The 2,768-nt window shown below is 35.9% G+C and overlaps 1 protein-coding gene across 1 annotated transcript; it reads right to left on the bottom strand.

Moving 5' to 3' along the window:
• Nucleotides 1–389: 389 nt before the first annotated feature.
• LOC142865957 (activated RNA polymerase II transcriptional coactivator p15) lies at nt 390–1,047 on the bottom strand. Its single transcript, XM_075999643.1, has one exon. It carries the CDS (start codon nt 1,003–1,005, stop codon nt 622–624), a length of 384 nt encoding a protein of 127 aa, XP_075855758.1. The 5' UTR covers nt 1,006–1,047; the 3' UTR covers nt 390–621.
• Nucleotides 1,048–2,768: the final 1,721 nt, after the last annotated feature.

The following is a 2,768-nucleotide window of genomic DNA, read 5'->3' as shown; positions in this document are numbered from 1 at the left end:
TCTAAGTGGGAATGATTTCAATTTTTCCCCATTCAGGATGATGTTGGCTATGGGTCTGTCATATATGGCTTGTATCATTTTTAGTTATGTCCCTTCTATGCCTATTTTCTTAAGCGTTCGTATCATGAAAGGGTGTTGAATATTGTCAAAACCTTTTTCTGCATCTATTGAAAGAATTATGTGGTCTTTGTTGTTGCCTCTGTTTATGTGGTGAATTGCATTTATAGATTTACGTAGGTTGAACCATCCCTGCATCCCTGGGATGAAGCCCACTTGGTCGTGGTGGATTATTTTTTTGATAAGTGTCTGGATTCGGTTAGCTAAGATTTTGTTGAAAATTTTTGCATCTATATTCATTAGGGATATTTTTTTTTGATTGTATTATTCCATTTTATTTTACACTAGGTGGTGGGCACAAAGCAATCCTCCTTGATAAACATGACAATTAGCTTCACTCAGAACATTTTTAATAATGCACATTAAAAAAAAGTATTCATCTTACAAATTGTTCTGCAATCCAAACATACAATAGCTTGGAAAACAACATTTAGAAAACAAAAGCCAATGTAAAAAGACAGATTAAAACAACTAGAACAGTACAGGTTTTATATGGCTCGAATTTTACAGTTTTCTTACTGCATCATCAATGTCGGAAATCTGTTCCTTCAGCTGGCTCCATTGCTCCGGATTTAAAGAAATACCTTTTCTTCCTGGTTTCATTTCACCTTCTGGATCCATCCAATATTCTCTAATATCAATTAGAACTTTCCCTTTAAAGTCCCGAACACTAACATACCTCATTTTCCCAATCTGAAACATGTTATCATCTCTGCTGCTGCTGCTCTGTTTGGAAGATGACAGAGCTCTTGAAGTTTCACCAGTCTTTTGCTTCTTCACAGGTTTTTCTGGAGCAACTTGCTTTTTCCTCTTTAACTTTTTGTCAACTTCACTGTCAGAATCACTACCAGAAGAGCTTGAAGAAACAAGTTCCTTTGACTTAGGCATTGCTTCGCTCGTGCAGTCGTACAATCTCAGGCTCCCTCGCTCGCTCATTAGGGATATTGGTCTGTAGTTTTCTTTTTTGTTGCATCCTTTCCTGGTTTTGGTATCAGAGTAATATTCGCTTCATAAAAGGTGTCAGGGAGGTTTCTGTTCTTCTCGATGTTGTGGAATAGTTTCTGCAAGATAGGTACTAGTTCTTCTTTGTAAGTGTGGTAAAATTCAGGTGTGAAGCCATCTGGACCGGGACTTTTCTTTTTAGGGAGATTTTTAATTGCTGTCTCTATTTCAGCTGTTGAGATTGGTCTGTTCAGGGAATCTATTTCTTCCTGGTTGAGCCTAGGGAGGCTGTGTGTTTCTAGAAATTTGTCCATTTCCTCCACATTTTCCAGTTTGTGTGCATAAAGATTTTTGTAGTATTCATAAATTGTATCTTGTATCTCTTTGGGATCAGTTGTGATATCTCCTTTTTTATTCCTGATGGAGCTTATTAGAGATTTCTCTTTTCTGCTTTTCGTTAGCTTAGCCAATGGTGTGTCAATTTTGATTATTTTTTCAAAGAACCAACTGTTTGTTTTATTAATCTCCTGAATAGCTTCCCTGTTTTCAATTTCGTTTAGTTCTGATTTGATCTTGTTGATTTCCCTTCTTCTGCTGGGTTTGGGGTTGGTCTGTTCTTCTTTTTCCAGCTCTTTGAGTCGTTTCATTAGATTGTCTATTTGTGATCTTCTTGTCTTTTGGTTACAGGCATTTATGGAGATAAACTTTCCTCTCAGAACTGCTTTAGCTGTGTCCCAGAGGAGTTGATAACTTGTCTCTCCATTGCCGTTTTCTTCATAAAATTTTTTTATTTCCATCTTGATTTCTTCATTTATGAAGTAATCATTTAGTAAGAGGTTGTTTAATTTCCACGTTTTTGTGTAGAAATGTGAGTTTCTGTTAGGGTTGATTTCTACTTTTATTCCACTGTGATATGAGAAGATACATGGTATGATTTCTATTTTTTTTAATTTCTTGAGACTTACTTTGTGTCCTAGGATATGGTCAATCTTAGAGAATTTCCTTGAGCTGATGAGAAGAATGTATATTCAGTGGATTTTGGGTAGAAGGTTCTGTAAATGTCAGTCAGACCGAATTGTTCTAGAGTTTTGTTTAAGTGCATTATTTCTTTATTAATTTTCTGTTTGGAGGATCTGTCTCGTGCCGTCAGTGGGGTATTGAAATCTCCGGCGATTATGGAGTTGCTATTAATCCATTTGCTTAGCTCCAGTAAGGTTTGCTTTATGAATCTGGGTGCACCTATGTTGGGTGCATATATATTTAGAATTGTTATCTTTTCTTCTTGAACTTAGCCCTTCACCATTATATAATGACCCTCTTTGTCTTTCACTACATTTGTTGGTTTAAAAACTAAATCTTCTGTAATTAGAACTACCACACCAGCCTTCTTTTGGCTTATATTTGCTTGGAATATTGATCTCCACCCTTTTATTTTTAGTCTATATGCATCTTTACAGATTAGATGTGTTTTCTGAAGACAGCATATACTTGGCCTGTATTTTCTTATCCATTCAGCCAGCCTATGTCTCTTGAGTGGAGAGTTTAAGCCATTCACATTTATTGAGAGCTGATAGGTAAGGTAGATTACTGATCATTCTGTTGGGTTGGATGTTGTTGCTATGATTTCTGGCTTGAGCCATTGTAATATCTGGCCTTTAATATCTTTTACTTTTGTTTGTTTGTATATTCGTGGGTTATTATTATGATGT

Source organism: Microcebus murinus, chromosome X (assembly GCF_040939455.1).
Source record: "Microcebus murinus isolate Inina chromosome X, M.murinus_Inina_mat1.0, whole genome shotgun sequence".
Classification (NCBI taxonomy): Eukaryota; Metazoa; Chordata; class Mammalia; order Primates; family Cheirogaleidae; genus Microcebus; species Microcebus murinus.
This window is presented reverse-complemented; position numbering and strand designations above follow the sequence as displayed.

What these genes read in the sequence shown, in the direction of transcription:
- LOC142865957 (XM_075999643.1), bottom strand. Translation starts at nt 1,005, where the DNA reads ATGCCTAAGTCAAAGGAACTTGTTTCTTCAAGCTCTTCTGGTAGTGAT.